At 41.0% G+C, this 26,441-nt stretch overlaps 1 protein-coding gene across 5 annotated transcripts in view; it reads right to left on the reverse strand.

Moving 5' to 3' along the window:
* aatka (apoptosis-associated tyrosine kinase a) overlaps positions 1 to 26,441 on the reverse strand; it is a 79,378-nt gene that overhangs the window by 28,882 nt on the left and 24,055 nt on the right. For all 5 annotated transcript variants that reach the window (XM_060901718.1, XM_060901717.1, XM_060901719.1 and 2 more), the window contains exon 2: positions 14,103 to 14,236. In XM_060901718.1, coding sequence (XP_060757701.1) covers positions 14,103 to 14,236 — 134 coding nt within the window. The remainder of the gene's footprint in view (positions 1 to 14,102; positions 14,237 to 26,441) is intronic.

Consider the following 26,441-nt stretch of genomic DNA (forward strand, 5'->3'; position numbering starts at 1 on the left):
ATGGGTTAACATTCCTATCCCTAAACTTGAGCAACTTGTCTCCTCAGTCCCTAGACGTTTACAGACTGTTGTAAAGAGAAAAGGGGATGTCTCACAATGGGAAACATGGCCTTGTCCCAACTTTTTTGAGATGTGTTGTTGTCATGAAATTTAAAATCACCTAATTTTTCTCTTTAAATGATACATTTTCTCAGTTTAAACATTTGATATGTCATCTATGTTCTATTCTGAATAAAATATGGAATTTTGAAACTTCCACATCATTGCATTCCGTTTTTATTTACAATTTGTACTTTGTCCCAACTTTTTTGGAATCGGGGTTGTAGTTTAAAATTACTTGAAATAGAAAACACTTAATGTTTGGTTGCATATCCCTTGCTTGCAATAACTGCATCAAACCGGTGACCCACTGACATCACCCCAAACCGTTGCATTCTTCTTTTGTGACAATTTTTCAGGCTTGTACTACAGCCTCTTCCAGTTGTTGTTTGTGCTTGTTGGGGTTTCTCCCTTTAGTCCCCTCTTCAGGACGTGAAATGCATACTCAGTTGTGTTAAGGTCTGGTGATTGAGTTGACCAGTCTAAAACCTTCCAATTTTTCCCCTGATGGAGGCATTTGTTGTGCTGGCAGTGTGTTCTGGGTCACCTCCTTGCTCCATGATGAAGTTCCTCCCAATGAGATTGGATGCATTTCTCTGTAAACTGGCAGACTGTCTGTAAATTTCTGAATTCATTCTGCTGTTACTATGATGAGGTACATTATCAATTAAGATTAGTGAACCCAATCCAGAAGCAGTCATGCAAGCCCAAGCCATAACAATATCTCCCGTGCTTGACTGATGAACTCGTGTTTTGGATCACAAGCAGATCCTTTCTTTCTCCACACTTTGGCCTTTCCATCACTTTGGTAGAGGTACTTGAGGTTCTTGGTTTCTTGAGGTACGGTACTTTTGTGATTCATCTATGCATTTATTTGTGAATTTCAATCTGGCCTTCTGTTTCTTACTGCTGATGAGCCTGTGGAGGTTGTTGGTGATGGCAGTGACTGTTGTTTGTGAGTTTTTTTTCTTCACAGTTCTGACAATATTTCTGTCGTTCACATGTGAAATGCAAATGTCTTCAATGTCTAGCAAAAACAAAAGCACTGGCCTTGCCTTTCCAAGACCTTTTGGAGGAGAAAATCAGGTGAGAAAATCAGGTGTCCAGATACAAGTCCTCACTACATACCTGTCTGAAATCCATCCATCCATCCATTATCTGTAGCCGCTTATCCTGTCCTACATGGTCGCAGGCAAGCAGACAACCATTCACACTTACATTCACACCTACAGTCAATTTAGAGCCACCAGTTAGCCTAACCTGCATTCCTTTGGACTGTGGAGGAAACCGGAGCACCTGGAGGAAACCCACACAGACACGGGGACAGCATGCAAACTCCACACAGAAAGGCCCTCGTCAGCCGCTGGGCTCGAACCCAGGACCTTCTTGCTGTGAGGCGACAGTGCTCTGTCTGAAATCCATTGTTGTTTTTTCCTTGTTTTACCATCAGCAAGTAGCAGCTACTCATTTGTGTTGAAGTGTCATTTCTTTTAAACCTTACTTTTCCAGTATGTGACTCATTCTCGATCAGATTACTTGGAAATCTACAGTAATTTGCTAGTTTCCTGAAATATCTTTCAGTTTTAGAGTCTTGGGATTACTAGTCATTTCTTATTAACAAAAAAACAAAACAAAACAGTTTTTCCAAGCACACAATTGAGCAATAAAAACATCTTTACTCATACTTAGGCATGTAACGATATATGGAGTGATGATAAAGTGTGATACAACTTTATGACGATTTGAGCAGATTAAATAAAAAATGAATCACGATTATTATCAGGCTACATATATATATATATTTTTTTCTTAATTGTTATTTTATTCATTCCTTTTGGCAGTACAAACTGAATTACAAGGAATGTCAGCAAGTAAGACAAAAAGCAATCCCATGAAATACAGTGGTGCTTGAAAGTTTGTGAACCCTTTAGAATTTTCTATATTTCTGCATAAATATGAACTAAAACATCAGATTTTCACACAAGTCCTAAAAGTAGATAAAGAGAACCCAGTTAAACAAATGAGACAAAAATATTATACTTGGTCATTTATTTATTGAGGAAAATGATCCAATATTATATATCTGTGAGTGGCAAAAGTATGTGAACCTCTAGGATGAGCAGTTAATTTGAAGGTGAAAATGGAGTCAGGTGATTTCAATCAGTGGGATGACAATCAGGTGTGAGTGGGCACCCTGTTTTATTTAAAGAACAGGGATCTATCAAAGTCTGATCTTCACAACACGTTTGTGGAAGTGTATCATGGCACGAACAAAGATTTCTGAGGACCTCAGATAAAAGCATTGTTGATGCTCATCAGGCTGGAAAAGGTTACAAAACCATCTCTAAAGAGTTTGGACTCCACCAATCCACAGTCAGACAGATTGTGTACAAATGGAGGAAATTCAAGACCATTGTTACCCTCCCCAGGAGTGGTCGACCAACAAAGATCACTCCAAGAGCAAGGCGTGTAATAGTTGGCGAGGTCACAAAGGACCCCAGGGTAACTTCTAAGCAACTGAATGCCTCTCTCATATTGGCTAATGTTAATGTTCATGAGTCCACCATCAGGAGAACACCTGAACAACAATGGTGTGCATGGCAGGGTTGCAAGGAGAAAGCCACTGCTCTCCAGAAACAACATTGCTGCTCATCTGCACTTTGCTAAAGATCACGGGGACAAGCCAGACAGTTATTGGAAAAATGTTTTGTGGATGGATGAGACCAAAATAGAAATTTTTGGTTTAAATGAGAAGCGTTATGTTTGGAGAAAGGAAAACACTGCATTCCAGCATAAGAACCTTATCCCATCTGTGAAACATGCTGGTGGTAGTATCATGGTTTGGGCCTGTTTTGCTGCATCTGGGCCAGGATGGCTTGTCATCGTTGATGGAACAATGAATTCTGAATTATACCAGCAAATTCTAAAGGAAAATGTCAGGACATCTGTCCATGAACTGAATCTCGGAGAAGGTGAGTCTTGCTGAAAGACAACGACCCTAAGCACACAAGTCGTTCTACTAAAGAATGGTTAAAGAAGAATAAAGTTAATGTTTTGGAATGGCCAAGTCAAAGTCCTGACCTTAATCCAATCGAAATGTTGTGGAAGGACCTGAAGCGAGCAGTTCATGTGAGGAAACTCACCAACATCCCAGAGTTGAAGCTGTTCTGTACGGAGGATTGGGCTAAAATTCCTCCAAGCCGGTGTACAGGACTGATCAACAGTTACCGGAAATGTTTAGTTGCAGTTATTGCTGCACAAGGGGGGGGTGTCACACCAGATACAGAAATATAGAAAAATTCTAAAGGGTTCACAAACTTTCAAACACCACTCTATAATAATATAAAAACACTATTAAATGGTCAAAAAAACAATCTTTAAATATTACAAATACAAGAAATATTGTACGGAGAATTTCAAATCAAGTAATGATAGTCGACAATATATCTTAGTATCGCCTATGACCTATCAAGCAAACACTTTTGGTAATGGATGGTTAAGTAATCATTAAAACGCTTAGTTCTAGCCACCACATTAACTACCCTAAAGTGCCCTGACCTAAGATTATAGGGTTGGTAAAATTCAAAAGGGGAAATAAGGCACTTCATGAGAGGGACCCCACTGCACTATTTCATAAACTTAATACACAGTTCCTCACATCTATCACTAAGGCTAGATAATTTAGAAAGCTGTAAGGCTTCTCTATAGCTTGAACTGGGGTAAATAGCATATAATCCTTTCTTTTGAACTGGCTCAATAAAGTCAGAAAGATAATCAGGTAGGTTAGCCCAAACCGGGGAGGCATATTCAAGAATGGACCTAATGATTGAACAATAAACCTTAACAAGATCCAAGGAAGGAAGGAAGGCCACTCCTCTTAAGCAATCTAATAGCAAATAATCTTTTGTTGGCTTTGTTAACAATACAATGAACGTTCTACGACAGATCATTAGAAATATACACACCTCATAACTTATAGCTCTGAACTTGTTCCAACAACACAGGGCCTATCATTAAAGGGCCTGATTCACAAGGCTTATAATGCAAAAAGTCGAAAAGCACGTCTTTACATTTTTTTTATTTAACTTCATACCCCTTTTACTCGCATATCTATCCACATCATTGACTATGAACTATAAATATGAGGGGGAACACGTAGGAATAACTTCAATAACTGACATGTCATCAACATACTTAATCCTAGTGGGAATGTTCGAGCAAAAATCATTAACAAGAATACAGAACAACAGCAGGGCAAGCTTGGTACCCTGTGATATTCCACCATTAGGAAACACCAGAGGGGAAAGTATATTATCAATTCTGACCCATCTCATCTCATCTCATCTCATTATCTCTAGCCGCTTTATCCTTCTACAGGGTCGCAGGCAAGCTGGAGCCTATCCCAGCTGACTACGGGCGAAAGGCGGGGTACACCCTGGACAAGTCGCCAGGTCATCACAGGGCTGACACATAGACACAGACAACCATTCACACTCACATTCACACCTACGGTCAATTTAGAGTCACCAGTTAACCTAACCTGCATGTCTTCAGACTGTGGGGGAAACCGGAGCACCTGGAGGAAACCCACACGAACACAGGGAGAACATGCAAACTCCGCACAGAAAGGCCCTTGCCGGCCCCAGGGCTCGAACCCAGGACCTTCTTGCAGTGAGGCGACAGCGCTAACCACTACACCACCGTGCCGCCCCAATTCTGACCCTCTGGGGTCTATTTTTCCTAGCTGTAGTTGTGCTGTTTAGACAGCAGAGGATGCAATAATGTACAATAGCAGGAATTCATGTGACTTCACCTTAGGCGGAAATAACACAGCTCTAATAACATAAAACCACAAAAAAACAGATTTAAAATGGGAAAAACTTGTGTGATTGACTGTACAAATAGATTTAACAAGAAATCAGAGCTCTCTTTTTACAGACTGCTGAAAGTTATAGAAATGAGAAGAAAATGGAGGTAGTAGAAATGTTCATAAAAGTGTATTCATAAAAGGCCTATTTGTTAATAACATTCATTTTTAATAAAAGGAATATTTTAGTTAATAGGCTATTATATTTTTACAAATGTGGGTAAATAATTATTGTTGGTTATTAGGAAAATGAAACAATGCTTTTTTTAATTTAACCAAAGGAATATTTAAGTTGATAAAGAATAGGAAAATAAATGTTGCTTTTTTTTGTTATTGCAATTTTCTTCGTTTAATATTCTTTCAAAAATGTCATGGGAAAATTGAAATGTGAACTGGGTGAATGGTTACATGCCTACTCATACTGTATTTCTTGCTCTACAAACTCATTGTATTAATCTCTCTCACAGAGTTTCAGCTTGTATGCCTTAGCAAGAGGATGGTTTTGATGGCAACTCCAAAGCACATCTGTAAGTAGCTCTGGATAAGAGCATCTGAAAAATTCTGTCAAACGTATTTTCCTATCTGTTCACCTAGGTGTTGTGAAAAACCTATACTCCATCCATTATCTGTAGCCGCTTATCCTGTGCAAGCTGGAGCCTATCCTAGCTAACTATGGGCAAGAGGCAGGGTACATCCTGAACAAGTTGCCAGGTCATCACAGGGCTGACACATAGAGACAAACAACCATTCACACCTACGGTCAATTTAGAGCCACCAATTAACCTAACCTGCATGTCTTCGGACTGTGGGGGAAACCGGAGCACCCGGAGGAAACCCACACAGACACAGGGAGAACATGCAAACTCCACGCAGCAAGGCCCCTGTCAGCCACTGGGTTCAAACCCAGGACCTCCTTGCTGTGAGGCAATAGTGCAAACCACGACACCACCGTGCCACCCCTATACTTCATTACCGTACCAAAATATTTCATGTTCACCATTAAAGTTAATATTAAAACTCTAAAGTTGTAGCACTGACGAGGTACAGCAAATTAAAGTGGCCACCTGATAAAACACTGGTCATAAAATACATCTCACTGATTAGACATAGAATAAACACAGAATAAATAGCAGCTTACATATGTTTAATAGCACTCTTGCAGAATATAAACACATTTTCTGACTAACTAAAAATTCTGACATTTTTTTTCCCCTCTTGATGCGATTAATTTATGAGTGTCATATTATTTGTCTGTGGTACGGTAAATTCAAGAGAGGACTTGTAACCAAGACCTTTCCATTTCCTTGTCATCTAACTTGCTGCCAATACTGTCATTATTATTAATGAGACCATTAATTTTGCATTAGTCAATTTTGCTACCAAAATTGATTAAAGTAATTAATGTTATTCTCTGCCTTGTACAGAATCTTACTGAACGGTTTAATGACTTGCTGGTGTTTGGAGATTTGTGCAACAGACAAGCTTCTATGTGCTGGGGAACAGATGGAGTAGGAGGCTGGGCGGGAAAACTCTGACCTACTGGACTCTCTCTCTCTCTCTCTCTCTCTCTCCCCTCTCTCTCTCCACCTCATGCTGATGAGACATAGATAAAGCTTCTATTTAACTGATTCTCCACATGCTCCCATTGATCCCAAAACAAGCAGGCATTCATGGATGTACATACACATCCATACACAAGCATGACGTCATACATGGTCAACATGTATATCACTGCTGCAAATGTCCAATAACCAATTTTTCTCATGAACTCACACTTGTACAGAACAGTGGAGCCCTCTGCTGCACTGAGACACAGTACGTCCTGACCACAGAAACCACCCAACACCCAAATGTTAACTATTTGTAACTGGCACACAATAAGGCTTTATAAATTAGCCGCCCAAACCCACCTCAGGAATGAAAACTAAAGCTGCATTAATACTTGCATTTGTTCCTCTCACCCAGTATCAGGACATGCCATTTTATGTTGCAGGTCAAGACATATACCATTCAGGAAATAAAAGCACAACATGGGGTGTTATATTTGAATGTTCCTAGTGAGATATTTTCACACCCACTTTGGTCCAAAATCGTGTTAGTTATTTGCAGGTTATTCTAGCCAGATGGGTCACTGTCCTGCTAAAATATTGCAATAAGTTATGTAAGTGAAATACGAATAATACGTGTTATTACAAATATTTTCCTGCAAGCCTTGTATCACCTAATCTTGATAACATATTTGTTCTAACTCTGTCCCTTTATACAATTACGCCAGTCGTGTTAAGGTTATAAAAATGAGCAGAGTATGTTATATGCCTTATTTTTTGCATTTGTCATAAAAGAGGAATTATTGTCTGATTTGGCATTTCGGCAATTTTGCATTCATAACCTTTCCATGTGACTTGGATTCACGCATCTGAACGGTGCACAGTGTTGCGAAGCCTCTTCCATGCAGCTCTCTTTTGGCACGCATGCTTTATGCTTTAGTGATCAGTGAAGAAGGGATGAGGGAGCCAACAGTCCCTAAAGAACAGCCAGCTGCAGACAGCCTCAGAGCAGAGGAAGAGGGGGCGGAAAATACTACTGCACAGAGACTCAGCCTCAGTTTTAACATTCCGTTCCCTTCCCCCTCGCATCCTGTCCCTTTCCCTCTCTCTTTATCCTTTTCTCTTTCTCTGTCCATTTCTAATCTCTGTATAACCAACCACACTACAACCACCGCTCTCTAATTATAACTACATACACAAAGCTCTCCTCTCGACAGGGTGGCATCTCTGCAGTTTCCACATCATACCAAACACCATCCTAATTATCAGTGACATAGTGACATCTCTGACTCAGCCACCTTCACAGTCCATCACAAACCGCCCAGCGTGGGTGAGCCAGAGATGAACCAACCACCTACATACACATACTGTTCTCTTCCAGTTATGACGACCACACGTACACTCTCGTTAAGTTTCAATGTGAGGAGCTCGGAGGTCCTGAGTAATAAAAACTTAATACATTAATTGCTGGATATCAGAGTTATCAGCGGGGAAACATGCTGTGAGGAATCATGCTTCATGAACTCTAAACGGGGCCAGTGGGGCCTGGAGCTAATCGGAATTAATGCTTGTCTATCCCTCATCTCACTGATACACCAAACCACACCTGCATCCTTACTAATGCAAAACAAGCCATCTAATTATCCTCAACCTCTGATGCCCCTTTTCCACCAAAGCAGTTCCAGGGCTGGTTCGGGGCCAGTGCTTAGTTTGGAACCAGGTTTTCTGTTTCCACTGACAAAGAACTGGCTCTGGGGCCAGAAAAACCGGTTCCAGGCTAGCACCAACTCTCTGCTGGGCCAGAGGAAAGAACCGCTTACGTCAGCGGGGGGGCGGAGCTGTTAAGACCAACAATAATAACAAGACCGCGAAAGATCGCCATTTTTAAGCGACGAGAAGCCGCAGCTGTACAAACGCTTAGTCATCCATTATTATTATTGTTGTTGCTGCTGCTTCTTCCGTGTTGTTTTTGCTTCGATATTCGTGCCAAGGTTTATGCAAACGTAGCGACGTAACTGACGTATACAGTGACGTAATGATGTATACAACAACGTAACTGACGTATACAGCGACGTAATGACGTGGCTTCCCTTAGCACCACGAGCTATGGAAAAGCAAACTGGTTCTCAGCTGGCTCGCAAGTTGAACGAGTTGTGAACCAGCACCAGCGCTGGCCCCGAACCAGCCCTGGAACTGACTTGGTGGAAAAGACGCATGAGTTACAACAGTCCACAAACTGTTAAACACAGTTAGCACAGCACTCTAAAAGGCTGTTTCTTTCTTTTTTCTTCTGTTTTCCGCTCGTCTCCTAAAACAGATACACTTCCTATTTTACTAGTTTCAGTCCACACCATCAACTCGTCTGTCATAATGTGACCTCATCCATCCTGCTATGTTTATCTATGCTCTTCTTTTTTTTTCACTTGCACATGAGAGAAGTGAAAACTCGCTAGAGGACTGAGAATTGCACACCAACTCTGGTCTTCAACCTCAAGCTGACTAGCATGTCCTTCTCTGAGACAGACAGCCCTAATGTCTCCATTCTTTCCAGCAAGATCCTAAAGACATTCCTCTTTTAGATAAGATAACATTTTAATATTGTCCTTTGTATTTGTCTTTTTCTAAACTTTTCTGCACTTTGGTTTGAAACTCAACCTGGACCATTCCAACACTTGTACAAACCAATCTAATCTCAAGAGATGTGGTACTGACATTGACAATTGGGAACATCTGGCCTTAGACCGTCCTGTTTGGAGGCACCTAGTGGCAGTTGGCACCCAACGCCATGAAGTAAGCCTACACCGAGAACCAGCTAAGGCCCTGTCCACACGGCAACGGATTCAGGTGAATCTGATAAAATTGTTTATCGTTTTGGCCTGGCGTCCACACGGCACCGGCGTTTTGGGTGCCCCAAAACGAAATCTTTTGAGAACGGGTTCCAGAGTGGAAAGATCTGGCAACGGCGCCATTGCGAAGTCGTCTGGATGAGTAGAACGGATTTGTTTACGATGATGTCACAACCACATGACTGTCAGTGCTTCACGCCAGGTAGAAGTGTAACGAACTCGATGCGAGTTGTCAACAAATCCTATAACTTGGTTCATGAAACGTGCTTACAAAATATTTTCACTGTGAATATTTATTGTGTAATGGTGCAAAGTGAGAGAGAGAGAGAATAGCCCTTAGGGCAGAGTCAATCCCGCCAGCAAAAATAGGGAAAAAAAGGAGCGATCTCACCTCTTCAGATGTTGGTTTAAGTCCTACAATACATTCCTCAAAAAGGGCGTAGAAGAACAAATTAATCCATCAACGTGTAGCATTCAATTTATTCCAGACCATTAAAGACGCCGCCTTCCGCGTGGAATCATACGTCATCCTCGCCGCCATATTGGATGGGTCAAAGCGGAGAATAAAGATGCCTCATTCATGTGCTGCATTTAACTGTACCAACAGGTTTGCTGTCTAAACGAGATCACATGGGATTACCTTTCACAGGTGAGACTGGAAAAATACTTTTCATTGTATTTGGTCATTATAATGTAATTTTACGAACAGATTTTTCTGATTTTGTGGCTAATATGAAGTCTCGCGCATAATAGTTTATGCGCATGTGTCCTTACTTCTTCTATTGTTCTGGTGTCTCCGAAGGGATGGTCTTACAGCGCCCCTAGAGGTGTGGCATGTGTATTGCATCGTTTTCAGCAAGCGTTGCGTTGCCATATGTACCTGCTATTTTACTGATCCGTTGCCCATGTGGACGCGATATTTTTTTTAATAACATCTCGTTGCCGTTGTCGTGTGGATGTAGCCTAAGAGGAGGGAGAGAAGAAACATTCTTGTATCTAAGGCCCTGTCCACACGGCAACGGATTCAGGTGAATCTGATAAAATTGTTTATCATTTTGGCCTGGCGTCCACACGGCACCGGCGTTTTGGGTGCCCCAAAATGATATTTTTTGAGAACAGGTTCCAGAGTGGAAAAATCTGGCAACGGCGCCGTTGCGAAGTCGTCTGGATGAGTAGAACGGATTTGTTTACGATGACGTCACGAGCACATGACTAGAACAAGCAGCACTCTCGCTGTTTTGTATGAACCACTGCATTGCATTCACTTTTGTATACAGCTTTTCTTTTAAATAAACAAGTAACTGAACCATTTCTTGAATTTCTTTTTTTTATTGGATAAGACCGCTTTTCAAAATGTTCACACAATATAAAAAGTTATATAAATTATATAAAAATGCTTTTCAAAATGTTCACACACAATAAGAAAATTAAGTTATATAAAACTATGCACACTAATAAAACTAATTTGTACACACAGAAGGCACGATTTCTTCGCGTAGTCGCAGCCATCTTCTTCTTGTTGTGTGTTTGTTCCTGACAGTGCGTCACACCGGGTAGAAGAAGGGGTTTATGCACATGCGTCTACTTCTTCTATTGTTCTGGTGTCTCCGATGGGACCGTCTTACAGCGCCCCTAGAGGTGTGGCATGTGTATTGCATCGTTTTCAGCAAGCGTTGCGTTGCCATATGTACCTGATATTTTACTGATCCGTTGCCCATGTGGACGTGATATATTTTTTAATAAAATCTCGTTGCCGTTGTCGTGTGGATGTAGCCTAAGTATAAGAGTCAACGGCAAAGCAGCAACAGCACTTCCCTTCCTCCAGAGACCACTACAACCTGTCCATACTGTCGCAGGACTTGCAAGTCTAGGATTGGCCTCTTAAGTCAATAAACAACAGGAGAACCATCCTACTCATTCGAGTGATCGCCGATAATGACAAACCAACACTTGTCTCTAGCCTTTCAGATTAGGAATCCTTGCAGATCCTCCACGTGCTTTGTATTGTTGCACCTTCAACTGTGTGCTGTTGTGTAAGGCACTCTATCTGACTAAGTGTACAGTAAATATATAAACTAAATGTATATATTATATCTTCTGCATCTACACCAAATGTGCTCATTTAACAAGTGTTGTTACAGTAATGACACTCATTACACCAATGTGTGAAGTAGAATAAATACAGATGCTGTTTATCTGCCATCTCACATCTCATGTCAAGTGTGTTGGAACTGCAGCTGGCCCAACTTCATCCCAACAGCCTGTATTCTAATAAGGTTATTATATGTACAAGTGTTCTTTTTGGGTTTTTTTTGCTCATTTCTCATCAAAAGTGATGCAGATTGCAACAACCACACCATAACAAAAGCATAACAGTATCGTTTATTTAGTGCCTATTACAGCAAAATAACTGGAGTCTTATATCTAAGTATAAGAGTCTTATATCTAATTGCAGTGTTGTAGTCGAGTCATTAAACCTCAAGTCTGAATCCAGTCTCGAGTCCCCAGTGTTCAAGTCTGAGTCAAGTCCAAGTCATTAAAGAAAATTTCAAGTCAAGTCCACTATTGATCTGAGTCGAGTCCGAGAGTAAGACTCCACCTGCACCATTTGATGGTGGCTGTTTTAGTGCCATTAACATTAGTTTGTTCCTGAACATGACGTATGAACAGGCGAATGTGCTTTTCTTTGTCAGGGAGTACGACGTATTCTGTCAGAGATGGTTGGGAGACGGATGTAAGTGCAGAAGGTGAGTTTATTAATACAAGTGAAGACAGGTAAACAATCCAGAATAGCAGGCAAAATCGTAAAACAGTGAAACAGGCAGTAGGTCAAGCGAGACACAAACAGGCTATCGTAGACTCGGCAGAATCAAAGATGAGAAACAGGAGATCAGGGATCAGGAAACCAAACAAGGAAATAAGGCTCGGTAACGTGTCAGCAACGCAACTCAATACTTTGCAAAGTAAGTGTGTTTTCACAGTTTTTATATAGGCACGTGGATTGCGCCTTAATCTTGTGCAGGTGAGAGTTGTTTACGGCGCATGAGAGTCCACTTGGCACGTGCGCTGTCTGGAGAGCACACCCGAGAGTCTATCTGATGCACCCCGCCAAGGAGCGCAGGGGTGACACTCTTGCACGAAATTAATACAAAAATTAATGTAGATATAAATATCTTATGCCAAATTATTATGGCATGTTACAAAAAATAATGAAAAAATCCGAGTCCTCGTCTCCAATTTACGAGTCCGAATGCAGTTAATGCATGAGTCCGAGTCATCAGTGCTCAAGTCCAAGTCGAGTCACGAGTCCTTAAAACTAGGGCATGAGTCAGACTCGAGTACTAGTTGTACAAGCCTGATTCTGTGTATGTATGATTTCCAAACAGTAAAATAGCACTAGGTGTATGGATTATCTTGGTTTGTTTGCACCGATATGTAGCAATAAAAAGAAAACCAGCCAATTTTTAAACATGAATTTGTCCAAGGCTACAGCAACATCCCACTCAGCTTGCATATTAATTGCAATAGGGATGCTAAGCTATCCTGCCATGCTAAATCTTGTATATTCTGTAATTAGGTGTATAACACAAGGCTATTACAGCGTTTCCAAACCTGAAGATAAGCAATGAGTTGGGGCTTGAGAGTACAGTACAGTACAGATATTTTCAATACGTTACTGATTTATTGATCCCTGAAACCAGGATCAAAACATGTTCTCATGCACAGATAAACAGTGTCAGTGACTTTCAGTTTTTTGATCATTGATAAAATCAGTCCTTTTTGAAATCGCTTGTCTCATGTCCCGCTTAGAAAATTAAACGGTTCCACATGGCTGACATTTTCACTGTTGATTTTCTGCCGCTCAAAAAGATTAAACGTGTCTGAGCCTTTAGCACTGCATGACAGCGGAGGACACCAACTGCATTTTTAATCACTTTGTACTTCTTATAATTATTACAATTATTTGTACATTGCTTGATTTAATATTTCATTGTAGGTTTAAATTGCTGGGGGGGGGGGTTGGTTAATAAATAATTAGATAAAAAAAAATCAATCAATGCATGCCTAATAAATATGGTTAAGTGAGGTTAACTATATACTTGTCTTATGTTATCCAGGTCAAACGTACAATGATGAATTTTATTTTACATCAAGAAACACACACACACACACACACACGCACACGCAGAAATCACCTTTACCTTGATAGAAATCACTCAAATTACAAAGAAAAAAAAAGTGTGTTAAGGTTGGCAGGCTTGCTGTTAATGCTGGCTGTGGATTGCTGTCAAGGGACTTGAACACTTCTTTTGTTTTCCTGTAGTTTTGGTTACTTCTTAAGTTAGGTTTGGTGGTATATTGGTTTTACATAATAAAATGAGTCATGCTGATTGAGCTGCCTTTAACAATCCAATGTTTCTATAGAATATAAAGTGTTTTATGTTTAAAAACAGGATATGGGGGTGGTGTACGATTGGGAATGAGAACAGGCACGACTAATATTGTCACGAGATGTCATGAGTTATTGTCAACCGGGCCACAACTTGAGTTGTTTCACTTCCTCTGTCTGTGCTAAGAAATCAATCAGGGTCTTTATCTCGCTGCGAAAACTCTGATACTGCTCGTTTCACTATAAAAAAAATCCTGCTAAAGCCAAAACCTCAAGATTTAATTTCTCACCCACTTCTAATTTTTCCAACCAGTTTGATGGATGAAACAAGTCAGCAAGGAGGGCACACTCACCTTGAAGCTGATGTCTCCTTTCTTGCAGCACAAACAGGCAAGCATGAGGAAGATGAACGTGAAGAGGCCAGAGAAGGAGACAGCCACCACAGCCAGTGAGGACGGCCATGACAGCTCACTCAAGGGGGCGCCACCTACAGGACCCAAGCAGTGGTACAACCGTTATGATGGCGATATAATCTTGCCAGCTTGCTGTTTTATGAAAGATACGTTAGGAAATTTTAGGACACGAAGGAGAAATGAGGCATGGAAACAGTGTCTGATTTAAAAGCAGAGCAACGTCAGCAATGCAGCATGAAAAGAAGCTTTGTGTCTTCCTCTAGTGCAAATAATAGAGACTTTTGTGGCCCATTTAGATTCTATTCATTTCCCATGTCAGTTTATCTGGATGTTTCAAAACACTAAAACAGGATATGCCTCCTGGCGGTTGATTTTAATTTTGTGGCTGCTGTGTGTGAGCACTAGAGCACATCGCCTCCTGTGAAAGACCAGGATGAAAATGGTTTTAATGGTGTGTGAATCATCTTTCATTGTTGCTGCTATGAGGGGAAACCCCCCCCATACAACTAAATCTCAGCAGTGATATTAAAAGGTTCTCTTTGATTTGAACGATAATATCACTCATTCTTAAAGTATCCACAAGCTCAAAATGTGCTTTTTAAATTAATAACTCCTTTTGGAATGTTGGTTCTTAATATAGAGATTCGTGTTGGGGTTAAATTGGTTAAAACATGCAAAAGTCATCTTTCCATGAGACTTTTTCAGAGCATTATCTTTCAGCTCAGTGAGTAAGTTCAACAGCTTTGGAAATGTCAAATATGAGATCAGAGCTAAGCTTGTATGCTAAGAGGCTAATGTAGGGGAAGCCATGGCCTAATGGTTAGAGAAGCAGCTTTGGGACCAAAAGGTCACTGGTATGATTCCTTGGACTAGCAGGAATGGCTGAAGTGCCCCTGAGCAAGGCATCTAACCCCCTGGATAAGAGCGTCTGCTATATGCCTGTAATGTAATATATCATTGATCCACAAATGAATTCTGTTTGATATATCTTGAGATAAATTGCTGAGAATATAAAATCAATGTCTATATGATACAGTGATACAGTTTAGACATCTACAGGAACCAAACAACTAGTAGATCCTATCTGTATCATGTAGGTTGGTTCAAACCCTAATCTGTACAGTGGTGCTTAAAGGTTTGTGAACCCTTTGGAATTTTCTATATTTCTGCATAAATATGACCTAAAACATCATCAGATTTTCACACAAGTCCTAAAAGTAGATAAAGAGAACCCAGTTAAACAAATGAGACAAAAATATCATACTTGGTCATTTATTTATTGAGGAAAATAATCCAATATTACATATCTGTGAGTGGCAAAAGTACGTGAAGCTTTGCTTTCAGTATCTGGTGTGACCCCCTTGTGCAGAAATAACTGCAACTAAACGTTTGCGGTAACTGTTGATCAGTCCTGCACACCGGCTTGGAGGAATTTTAACCCATTCCTCCGTACAGAACAGCTTCAACTCTGGGATGTTGGTGGGTTTCCTCACATGAACTGCTCGCTTCAGGTCCTTCCACAACATTTTGAATGGATTAAGGTCAGGATTTTGACTTGGCCATTCCAAAACATGAACTTTATTCTTCTTTAACCATTCTTTGGTAGAACGACTTGTGTGCTTAGGGTCGTTGTCTTGCTGCATGACCCACCTTATCTTGAGATTCAGTTCATGGACAGATGTCCTGACATTTTCCTTTAGAATTCACTGGTATAATTCAGAATTCATTGTTCCATCAATGATGGCAAGCCGTCCTGGCCCAGATGCAGCAAAACAGCCCCAAACCATGATACTACCACCACCATATTTCACAGATGGGATAAGGTTCTTATGCTGGAATGCAGTGTTTTCCTTTCTCCAAACGTAACGCTTCTCATTTAAACCAAAAAGTTCTATTTTGGTCTCATCCGTCCACAAAACATTTTTCCAATAACTGTCTGGCTTGTCCACGTGATCTTTAGCAAAGTGCAGACGAGCAGCAATGTTCTTTTTGGAGAGCAGTGGCTTTCTTCTTGCAACCCTGCCATGCACACCATTGTTGTTCAGTGTTCTCCTGATGGTGGACTCATGAATATTAACATTAGCCAATGTGAGAGAGGCCTTCAGTTGCTTAGAAGTTACCCTGGGGTCTTTTGTGACCTCACCGACTATTACACGCCTTGCTCTTGGAGTGATCTTTGTTGGTCGACCACTCTTGGGGAGGGTAACAATGGTCTTGAATTTCCTCCATTTGTACAGTCTGTCTGACTGTGGATTGGTGGAGTCCAAACTCTTTAGAGATGGTTTTAATCTTTGTTCGTGCCATGATGCACTTCCCCAAACATGTGTTGGGAAGATCAGACTTTGATAGATCCCTGTTCTTTAAATAAAACAGAGTGCCCACTCACACCTGATTGTCATCCCATTGATTGAAAACACCTGACTCTAATTTCACCTTCAAATGAACTGCTAACCCTAGAGGTTCACATACTTTTGCCACTCACAGATGTGTACTATTGGATCATTTTCCTCAATAAATAAATGACCAAGTATAATATTTTTGTCTCGTTTGTTTAACTGGGTTCTCTTTATCTACTTTTAGGACTTGTGTGAAAATCTGATGATGTTTTGGGTCATATTTATGCAGAAATATCGAAAATTCTAAAGGGTTCACAAACTTTCAAGCACCACTGTATGTCCATGAGACACCCAATGTCTGGCCATTTAAGTAGGAACATGTATGGATGTGAACAAAAAAAAAATCTTCAAAAATTTAAAGTTTTTTCATGCGCTGTTTTAGACAACTAAAATGTATTTTGAGCAAATATCAAAATCATGTTCCCTGACTGGTCAACTGAACCTGAAATTGATTCTATTTTTTAATGTAATTAAATAAATTGCATGGCATTTATTTACTTATGTTTTTATATTTTATAATACTTCAACTTTTGCTACTGCTGTTGGGAACATTCCATAACACACAGTTTGACCAAATTAACCAACAAAAGTACACAAAAAACCTGCATGTTATGAGATATACGCTATATATAGCCTGATACAGCAACATTGGCAAACTAGCTCAGCTAATTACAAACCTAGCTAAATGAACTCTTCAGGAAAGACAAGTTTAAAGTGATGACTCGTTTTAAAAGACTACCATGGTCGTCTGATGTAAACATGTCTGTGCTCAGCAGTAAATATCTGAGTTTTTATGGTGAATTATGTTTTGTTCCAAGCTTGAGCTAGTTTTCTAGCAGCTGGCTAGCTAAGTTGGGTAAAGAGCAGGATGTGATAGTATTTCTCAGCTGCATATTCATCTATATTTATGGATCCTGGCATTGTTAATGAGTATAAAGGTATAGTGAAGGCGTCATCAACTCACAGATTGAGTGAAGTATTTCAGCAGCTAGAACAGAACAATGTGTTAAAATAAACTATTTCAGGGACTCCACTTTTCTAAACAAGAACCAGCACAGTGTCTGTAGCAGATCCCCTGTTGCAGTATTTATGTAAATTATTTACTTTAAAGTGATGCGGCCTTTTGATGTGATAAAATTGGTGAAATTTAGTTCCCTCTGATATTTGGTCATTGTGATACATGTTTATTTCTGCAATATCTAAAAAAAAAAAACCCAAACAAACAAAAACCGGGCCCTTCAGTGACTGGGAAGTTATTTAATTTGAGGGGATTCCCTAGCAAATAATGTGCATGAAATCACTCGCTTCGCGCAGTCAAGCAGACAGAGGAAGTCCGTGTGCACATGCGCAGGTTTACCACCTTCTTTTTTTAGGTTTTACAGCAGCTGACATCCACAGTGTTGCAGTACTGCCATCTACAGGTTTACCTTTGACTGTGCACTGACAGTTACATCATTCTGTCACTAAACGAACCGCTGATCACACCGCTGATCGCACTCGCTGAGTGCCGATATTTGTTAGTTTGGTCCTGCATTTCCTTTCCGTCGCAACATAACATCATCTCGCATTCCGTTACTGTAGTCGGTCTTTCACGTTTCATTTGCACACTCACGTCCTCCATTTTTCTCTCCTGTTTCAAATTTGTATCCCACAATGCCTTGCGCGAATGGGGAAAGCCCATCACGTGATGCATGATGTAGTATCTTGTATTGGGTCATGGTGAAGCAGGAAAAAATAGTGGAGAATTTAGGGCCACGTGGCCCTAAAGTCATTAATTGTTCTATTTAAAAATAAATAAATCTCATCTCATTATCTCTAGCCGTTTTATCCTGTTCTAGAGGGTCGCAGGCAAGCTGGAGCCTATCCCAGCTGACTATGGGCGAAAGGTGGGGTACACCCTGGACAAGTCGCCAGGTCATCACAGGGCTGACACATACAGTGCGTTTACATGCACATCCAAATCGAGCTACTGTCAGTAATCGAGCTAAGGGTCCCAGCAGGGGTGCCAGAGAAATCCAATCCTACATGCACACAAGGAAATCGAGCTATTGTGTGAGGTACATTGTGCACCCGAGCCACAGGTGGCGCTACACGCCCCATCGTGTTGGTACACTTCCGGTTGTCATCATGAAGAAGAGCTATTCAAGAGTATAAACAAAGTTATCAGTTCCGTGTTCACGAGAAGAACAACGACGAGGACAGCAACATTGAGATATATTATATTATATTATATTATATTAGGCGGCACGGTGGTGTAGTGGTTAGCGCTGTCGCCTCACAGCAAGAAGGTCCTGGGTTCGAGCCCCGGGGCTGGCGAGGGCCTTTCTGTGTGGAGTTTGCATGTTCTCCCCGTGTCCGCGTGGGTTTCCTCCGGGTGCTCCGGTTTCCCCCACAGTCCAAAGACATGCAGGTTAGGTTAACTGGTGACTCTAAATTGACCGTAGGTGTGAATGTGAGTGTGAATGGTTGTCTGTGTCTATGTGTCAGCCCTGTGATGACCTGGCGACTTGTCCAGGGTGTACCCCGCCTTTCGCCCGTAGTCAGCTGGGATAGGCTCCAGCTTGCCTGCGACCCTGTAGAAGGATAAAGCGGCTAGAGATAATGAGATGAGATGAGATTATATTATATTATATTTAGGGCTGGGAATATTAACGCGTTAATCGCGATTAGATTAATGTAAATTGTGATCGCGAATATTTTTTTTTTAATCGCGATCAGAGTTTACCAGCATTTTCTGCACTTCTACCATCCACATGCAGCTCCTCTGGTTGTATTAATTAAACTCATTTTCGGTTAAACGCGCTATTTCGAGTTTGCTAGTCTTTTGTTCCTTCTATGCATCCGTAGGCAGCTCGAGCGGAAGCGTGTGGTTTCCATCGAGTCGTTGGCATCGGCATGGAAGGACACGCTGTTGTCTTCAGTTTAGTCCTCTTTTGTGATGGATAAGCAACGGTTTTCTGGACCTCTGAATGGTTTGTTTGAATTTAAAAAACATCCAGACGGACAAGTCGACAAGACGAGAGTAAAATGCACCCTGTGTCAAGCAGTAGCCAGTCATTCATTCTTAATACTTGTTTTCCTTTCTCTACACTCTTTTTGAAATAAAAAAGGCCAAAAGATAAATTCTGCTTTTGTCTCTGTCTTCATTTTATTCCAATTTAAGACACAATGGTCAGAAATACTTTGCATTGTGGGTTTAACTTTAGATTCGAACGGTCTTACTGCAAAATATCAATTTTACACATGCAAAGTAAATCAAGATTAATCGCGATTAACTATGAAATTTCTGAGATTAGTTGCGATCAAGAAAATTAATCTTTTGACAGCCCTAATTATATATTATATTATATTATATTATATTATATTATATATATTCAACTCCTTAAGCTGAATGAGCATGAACTCTATCTCCTCATTGCTCCAGAAGTGCACGTTTCTACTACTGTTGTCATGCCGACCGAGGCTGTTGTGTTTCCTGCTTGTGGTCTCGTCACTCGTCACTTCCGGAAGGGGCAGTGCTGAAGTAAGTAGCTTGACTACGTAGCTCAATAGGGTTTACATGCACTAAGTAGCTCGGCTACAATCGCATAATCTAGGTTGCGTAGCTCGATTACGAGAAATCCAGTTCGGTTCAATTTCAGCCGAGCTAAGGTGTTTCCATGGCATTTAGAACTTCGATTTCAGTCGAGCTACAGCAGAAATTCGATTTTCTCTATGTGCATGTAAATGCACTGAGAGACACAGACAACCATTCACACTCACATTCACACCTACGGTCAATTTAGAGTCACCAGTTAACCTAACCTGCATGTCTTTGGACTGTGGGGGAAACCGGAGCACCCGGAGGAAACCCACGCGGACACGGGGAGAACATGCAAACTCCGCACAGAAAGGCTCTCTTCGGCCACGGGGCTCAAACTCGGACCTTCTTGCTGTGAGGCGACAGCGCTAACCACTACACCACCGTGCCGCCCCAAAATAAATAAATAAATAAAATAAAATTGGAAGTCTGTGATTCGAATTCAATAGCTTTCAGTCCACTAAACAGAAATAAATTGGGTGTCAGGGAAAATTCTTTTTATGACCTACACTTGAAAAATCTGAAAGGCAGTATAGCTTGAAAGCAACATGTTGAGAAAGAGAAGAATTTATAGATTTACGTTCTCTTGCATAATTACTGAAGTGAAGATATGGCTTGTAAAAAAAAAGGCTTTGTGAGCAATAAAAAGATAGTCATGTCAAAATACAATATTTTTCAAGAAGATTGGACAGAGAAGTACTGTATGGATTTATCCAGACGTTTGGAATTTCATGTAACTGGACCTTCATGAATTATTGTAGAATACCTCTGGTACAGAGTGACTAAATTTACAGTATTTAGAAATATAAAACAATTATTCTACATACATTAGTATTCTTTAGGAGTTATATTACATGTTCTGGTGTACTGTAGTAAATATCTGTATGTAAACACATACACTGAAAAAAGTAACCTATAGAATTTACCCAATAAATCTGAGGTAACAATTTGCATTGACTTCTTTGGGGTAGATTTAATTCCATATATTGAGTATAAAATAACTAAAATAAAAAGCTATGAAATACTTAAATAAATTGGGTAAAATTTACCTCACATTTATGTATCTATTCAACAGCTACTTTCTCATTGAAATTGGGTAAAATTAACTCTTGTTTGCTAGTAGGTAATACCTGATAATTACTCATCTCATCTCATTATCTCTAGCCGCTTTATCCTTCTACAGGGTCGCAGGCAAGCTGGAGCCTATCCCAGCTGACTACGGGCGAAAGGCGGGGTACACCCTGGACAAGTCGCCAGGTCATCACAGGGCTGACACATAGACACAGACAACCATTCACACTCACATTCACACCTACGGTCAATTTAGAGTCACCAGTTAACCTAACCTGCATGTCTTTGGACTGTGGGGGAAACCGGAGCACCCGGAGGAAACCCACGCAGACACGGGGAGAACATGCAAACTCCACACAGAAAGGCCCTCGCCGGCCCCGGGGCTCGAACCCAGGACCTTCTTGCTGTGAGGCGACAGCGCTAACCACTACACCACCGTGCCGCCCTGATAATTACTAATCAAAGGTAATTAATATCACTTAGTAACCATTACTTATTTGGAGAAGGTAAGATGTACCCCCCAAAAAAAGACTTTCAGATGGTTCATCATCTCAATGTTTTTAATCCATAAAATCATCAAAAAAAAAAAAAAAAAAAAACCACAGAATAAAGTGCAGTACAACAGCTTCACACAACATTTCAAGTAATGAACCTGTTTTATAACTCACTAACTAACAGCTTCAAATGTTGTTTCTGGACGGACCAAATCTGCAGTCCAGATGCATACATACAACAAATAACTGAACCGCCTTGTTTATATGCAGCAATGATGCACCAAATGATCAAAAAACACAAAATAAAGTGCAGTACAACAGCTTCACACAATATTTCAAGTAATGAACCTGTTTTATACACTACCGTTCAAAAGTTTGGGGTCACCCAGACAATTTTGTGTTTTCCATGAAAAGTCACACTTTTATTTACCACCATAAGTTGTAAAATGAATAGAAAATATAGTCAAGACATTTTTCTGGCCATTTTGAGCATTTAATCGACCCCACAAATGTGATGCTCCAGAAACTCAATCTGCTCAAAGGAAGGTCAGTTTTATAGCTTCTCTAAAGAGCTCAACTGTTTTCAGCTGTGCTAACATGATTGTACAAGGGTTTTCTAATCATCCATTAGCCTTCTGAGGCAATGAGCAAACACATTGTACCATTAGAACACTGGAGTGAGAGTTGCTGGAAATGGGCCTCTATACACCTATGGAGATATTGCACCAAAAACCAGACATTTGCAGCTAGAATAGTCATTTACCACATTAGCAATGTATAGAGTGGATTTCTGATTAGTTTAAAGTGATCTTCATTGAAAAGAACAGTGCTTTTCTTTCAAAAATAAGGACATTTCAAAGTGACCCCAAACTTTTGAACGGTAGTGTAACTCACTAAACTAACAGCCGGGGAGAGGAAGATGGCAGTCCGAGAGTTCCCTGTACCGCTCACTCAAATGCGCGGTCTGATGCATGCGCAATTTGGAGCACAGGACTCATGGCTTTGGGGTATATTTTACCGTATTTTTCCATGTAACGGTTGTTACTGTTAACGAATAGTTAGCATATAATTTACCCATTACTTTATAATTCCTTGGCTGACTGCAATAATCGACTAAATTTTATCTGGTTTGCATAGATTATATTTACCACTCTCCAAAATCACTTCTTACAGTGTAGCATTAAAGGACATGGGACATGAAACATAAAAGCACGCTATATCAGTTTCTTTCCATTAAAAATATGAAATAATTGCATCAACAAATACAAAATTATCTATTAAATTCAGCAAAATCGTTATATTCGTGATGATTATATGGCATTTCTGCTCGAGCTCCGACATGCATATTTTACAACCGGAAGAGCCGCTGTCACGTGATCATACATCACAAAAACTTTCGGGTACAGCACAAGTGGGTAGATGAATATGGAAAAGTATGAATCGTGATGATGACGAATGCGACAAAATAGTTTTTGTGTCTTGGATGACAAGAAAATTGTTTCGTTTTTAGAGTGTTTAACGTACATTGAACATCATGATGTATTGCGACCTCCCAGTCAGTCAGACGCGCTGTCACTCCTGTTAGCAATGTAGCTAGGCTCAGTATGGCCAATGGTATTTTTTGGGGCTGTAGTTAGATGCGACCAAACTCTTCCGCGTTTTTCCTGTTTACATAGGTTTATATGACCAGTGACATGAAACAAAGTTCAGTTACACAAATTGAAACGTGGCGATTTTCTATGCTATGGAAAGTCCGCACTACAATGACAGGCGTACTAACACCTTCTGCGCGCTTCGACAGCGCATTGATACCTTCACTCGGAGTTGTACCATTTTTTTAGACAGGGCGGACGGACCAGGGCATTCGCCCGCCTGGCCGTGCCCGACGAGGAGCGCTCTCGGCCGGCTTGGGAGGCAGACGGCAGCCCCTCCTGGAAGTGTGGTTTTACCATGGGCCTCATGCGGTAAGGATTAGTATTATAATTTTGGGTGTATCAATTATTGATTATCATAATTCTGACTCGTTTCGCCATTTTGAATGTTTTCATCTCGGACTCTGGAAGCATTGTATCTCAATCAATCTCGAAAAATATCAGCAAAAAAAAACTAGCTTGCAACGGACTTTAGCTAGATCTATGATGAACTTTCAATGTCTCATCTCATCTCATTATCTCTAGCCGCTTTATCCTGTTCTACAGGGTCGCAGGCAAGCTGGAGCCTATCCCAGCTGACTACGGGCGAAAGGCGGGGTACACCCTGGACAAGTCGCCAGGTCATCACAGGGCTGACACATAGACACAGACAACCATTCACACTCACATTCACACCTACGGTCAATTTAGAGTCACCAGTTAACCTAACCTGCATGTCTTTGGACTGTGGGGGAAACCGGAGCACCCGGAGGAAACCCACGCGGACACGGGGAGAACATGCAAACTCCGCACAGAAAGGCCCTCGCCGGCCCCGGGGCTCGAACCCAGGACCTTCTTGCTGTGAGGTGACAGCGCTAACCACTACACCACCGTGCCGCCCAACTTTCAATGTATGATACAAAAATAATACTTCTTTCAACAGATCATTAGCCTTTGAGCAGAATTGTTTTTAACTTACCAGGAAGTGTTATCGAGCCGACCGCTTTCAGTTTCATGGGGATTGAATAAACTCTCACTCTCAGAATCATCTGACCCGTCAGAGTAAAGACAAGATCCATGTTCATGTGAATTTCCAGCTATCGGTTCGAATTGATAGGGTCTAACTTCACATCTCTGTGAAACATCGGGAATATCACTGTCGATGGTGTCCATTTCGGTAACCTGTTTACATTAGATACCCAAGCGCTGGCTCCTTGGAAAGTTTTTGTGACGTCACGGGTCACGTGACCACCTAGCTAATTAACGAATCATTGTTTTACGCTGATGTATAAAAAAGTTGAATAATGTGATGATTTTCACATTTTTGACGCCCTGCAGTGATTTAGATGGCATTTCTTATGTCCTTTATACATAATTATACCCAGAAAAAAATCCATGTCCCATGTCCTTTAACGGTAGCATTTGACTGACGCTGTGCTGATGGACGATGACAGAGGAGCTCCAGCCAAAATCACACTAGCCTTTTGACAGGCTGTCTGGGGGGTCGAGATAAAAGCTGCAGGACCAGATATCACAGTTTGGAGCGTTCAGATTTAATCTGTTTTTCAATTTAAGCCTCCAGCTGGCAAGTGAGAGAGGGTAATATGACAGCAAAGTCACACTCAGTCTCACATACTCGGACAAATGAATACACACATACAGCCAAGCCAAATCGTGTACAATCTTGCTTGGTTCTGTTACACTGGCCAATGTGCAAGAGCCTCCAAAACCTACAGTACCACACACACATTCCAAGAGTAACTATGTGTCAGGAAGGTTATCTTTTGCTTGCATTTCACTTCAGTAAGCATCTAGCTGATCACCTAGCACTTGGGGAGAAATAGTAAGCACAGCATGACACACAAAACTATCTCAACACACACACACAGGCTTACAAACAGCAGTATCAGAAACATGACCAGTGATCCGCAGTCTATCTGAGTGCACATGCTCGCTCACCTCACTCCCACAACTCCATGGTAACAGCCTGGTCAGCTGACCCCGTCATTTTTGATGGGCTCTCACGACATCCTAAATCTCTTTCTCCCTGACTCACCCCCATTTTCGTCCTGCTCAGCCACATTTCTGATGATGCATTAACAGCTGGGTCTTCAAGGGCTGCTCACTAACCTTCTCTTGTTCCTTCCATCTCATTTACATTCTCATTCATTATCTTTGTTGCCCACCCTCTCTAACATACGCGCACGCACACACACAATATGTGCTCTGTACAGAACGAAGCAGTGCTGTAATGACTGATGCGACACATTATGGTGTTGACAGGCCACGAGTTCGAGCCAACCAAGGACACACAGATTGCAAAATGTGTCAGGGTGGGTGAGTAAGAGTGTGTTTGTGAAGATGTGTACTGGAGTTAGACTATTAGTCACAATACGCATGTAAGTAATATCGTCAATAGACCTGACACACACACACACTCTTACCCAGAGCAACATACAACGTACCCAGAGCCGCCTGGAGAGCAGTAGGAGGTTAGGTTGCTGGTCCAGGGAATTGAAGCAGCAACCTTTTGGTCCCAAAGCTGCTTCTCTAACCATTAGGCTATGGCTTCTGAAAGCTTTAAATGCTGATTTATTACAGTGGTGCTTGAAAGTTTGTGAACCCTTTAGAATTTTCTAGATTTCTGCATAAATATGACCTAAAGCATCTTTAGATTTTCACACAAGGCCTAAAAGTAGATCAAGAGAACCCAGTTAAACAAATGAGACAAAAATATTGTACTTGGTCATTTATTTATTGAGGAAAATGATCCAATATTACATATCTGTGAGTGGCAAAAGTATGTGAACCTTTGCTTTCAGTATCTGGTGTGACCCCCTTGTGCAGAAATAACTGCAACTAAACGTTTCCGGTAACTGTTGATCAGTCCTGCACACCGGCTTGGAGGAATTTTAGCCCATTCCTCCGTACAGAACAGCTTCAACTCTGGGATGTTGGTGGGTTTCATCACATGAACTGCTCGCTTCAGGTCCTTCCACAACATTTCCATTGGATTAAGGTCAGGACTTTGACTTGGCCATTCCAAAACATTAACTTTATTCTTCTTTAACCATTCTTTGGTAGAACGATTTGTGTGCTTAGGGTCG

The sequence above is a fragment of the Neoarius graeffei genome, chromosome 20, assembly GCF_027579695.1.
Source record: "Neoarius graeffei isolate fNeoGra1 chromosome 20, fNeoGra1.pri, whole genome shotgun sequence".
Lineage (NCBI taxonomy): Eukaryota > Metazoa > Chordata > Actinopteri > Siluriformes > Ariidae > Neoarius > Neoarius graeffei.